The 2,078-nt window shown below is 55.0% G+C and overlaps 1 protein-coding gene across 1 annotated transcript; it reads right to left on the bottom strand.

Moving 5' to 3' along the window:
• Nucleotides 1–7: 7 nt before the first annotated feature.
• On the bottom strand, nt 8–1,991 carry LOC121964653 (polypeptide N-acetylgalactosaminyltransferase 11-like; the record flags this gene model as incomplete). Its single annotated transcript, XM_042514852.1, has 4 exons — nt 8–304; nt 423–575; nt 1,004–1,121; nt 1,672–1,991. Coding segments are annotated over 4 exons (888 nt in total), but the record flags the coding sequence as incomplete, so codon positions are not given.
• Nucleotides 1,992–2,078: the final 87 nt, after the last annotated feature.

Raw genomic sequence — 2,078 nt, 5'->3', positions numbered from 1 at the left:
GTGTGTGTGTGTGTGTGTGTGTGTGTGTGTGTCTGTGTGTGAGTGAGAGCGTGCAGAGTGGACGGTGGTGGACAGGTACCCGTCCTCTCTGCAGGACTTTGGGGCGTCTCAGGCCCTTGTTGATGAAGAGCGGCTGCTGCGGCGGCGGCTTGTTGCCGTTGGCGGCGGTCTGCATCTCGGGGTAGACGGTGTCCAGGTACCAGCGGAACGAGCGACACTGAAGCTGCTTCCTCAACGCCACGCGCTCGCTGATGTCCCCGTAACTCCGCTCACGTAGCTCTGGACGCAGGGACAGATACTGCTCCTGATTGGACAACAGAGACACAGGAAGTGAGGTCAGAGGATCACGGCTGAGTGTGTGTGTGTGTGTGTGTGTGTGTGTGTGACTGTGTGTGTGTGTGTGTGTGTGTGTGAGTGTGTACCTTGTACTCGTCCATCCAGACGTGTGCCAGCCTCAGGGAGTTGTGTGCCATGGTGTCCTGTCCCCCCGGGGACCCGTAGGGACGTCTCTTCCTGAAGATGTGTCCGACTCTGGAGCAGGGGATGATGAGCAGCTGTCCTCCGCACATCCAGATCTGAGACAGAGACGCTTTTTAAAGACGCTTTACTTCACGTTACTTTCTTCAAAAAGAAAAAATATCACAAATACGTTTTTCTGTCAGTTTTTTGTGTTTTGAAAAGAGAAACTTTTTTAGGTAACTTGATTTTTTTTTAGAATACAAAATTGAGTTTTTTTGTTTTTTCTCTCCAAAATTCACCTTTGATCCACCAGAAACCAACAGACAGAAGCTCCTGTTTTCATTTCTGACAGTCCTTGAACACATCATGTTATTATCAAGGTTTGTGAAAATAAATTCCAGGACTTTTCCAAAACCTTTAGGAAATATTTCGTGTTTCAAAACTTTTCCAGCTCCTTTGTTTGTTTGTTTGGCACCCAGAGGCCCTCTGTAAACTCCAGGACCTCTCCAGGTTTTCCATGACCCTGGAATCTGCTGCTGCTCACCCTGAAGGAGATTTCCAGGTTCTCTCCGCCCCAAATGTCCATGCCGGCGTCGTATTGGCCGAGCTCGTTAAAGTACTTCCTGTTCATGGCGAACAGACCGCCGGCCATCGTGGGAGACCTGAGGAGGAGCAAAGGAGGAGGAGGAGAGAGAGGAGGAGAAGGAGAGAGAGGAGGTGCAGAGAGGAGGAGGAGGAGGAGAGAAGAGAGAGAGGAGAGAGGAGGCGAAGGAGGAGAGAGGAGGTGAGAGGAGAAGGAGGAGGAGGAGAGAAGAGAGAGAGGAGGAGGAGAGAGAGGAGGCGAAGGAGGAGAGAGGAGGAGGAGGAGGAGAGAAGAGAGAGAGGAGAGAGGAGGAGGAGGTGAGAGGAGAAGGAGGAGGAGGAGAGAAGGGAGAGAGGAGAGGAGGAGGAGGAGAGAGAGAGAGAGGAGGAGGAGAGAGAGGAGGCGAAGGAGGAGAGAGGAGGAGGAGGAGGAGAGAAGAGAGAGAGAGAGAGAGGAGGAGGAGGAGGAGAGAGAGGAGGAGGAGGAGGAGGAGAGAAGAGAGAGAGGAGGAGGAGAGAGAGGAGAGAGGAGGTGAAGGAGGAGGAGGAGAGAAGAGAGAGAGGAGGCGAAGGAGGAGAGCTGGTCAGTCAGCTGTTATCTGATTGGTCAGCTGGTCGGTCAGCTGTTACCTGATTGGTCCGGCGGCGCCCTCGGGCCCGTTGAGCTCGGCGGGAGGGACGGGGTCCCACTTGAAGTGCAGCCCCCAGTTGAAGCCGCCCCTGACGATGGGGGACGGCGAGTAGGACAGCGTGTCGGCAGAGATGATGTCGATGACGGGACAGACTACGGTGCGGCGGTCCTTCAGGATCGGAGCGAGCAGCGGCTGCAGCCACGCCACGTTCACCTCACAGTGACTGTCCAGGAAGACCAGCACCTCACCTGGACACCAGGACAGGAGGACAGGGACAAGTGAGGTTGTAGGACACGCCCACAGGGACAGGGGAGGATGTAGGACACACCCAAAGGGACAGGGACAGGTGAGGTTGTGAGACACGCCCACAGGGACAGGGACAGGTGAGGTTGTGGGACACGCCCA

This window comes from Plectropomus leopardus, unplaced genomic scaffold (assembly GCF_008729295.1).
Source record: "Plectropomus leopardus isolate mb unplaced genomic scaffold, YSFRI_Pleo_2.0 unplaced_scaffold1656, whole genome shotgun sequence".
Classification (NCBI taxonomy): domain Eukaryota; kingdom Metazoa; phylum Chordata; class Actinopteri; order Perciformes; family Serranidae; genus Plectropomus; species Plectropomus leopardus.
Note: the sequence above shows the minus strand (reverse complement) of the source record. Positions and strands in the feature narration are given on the sequence as shown.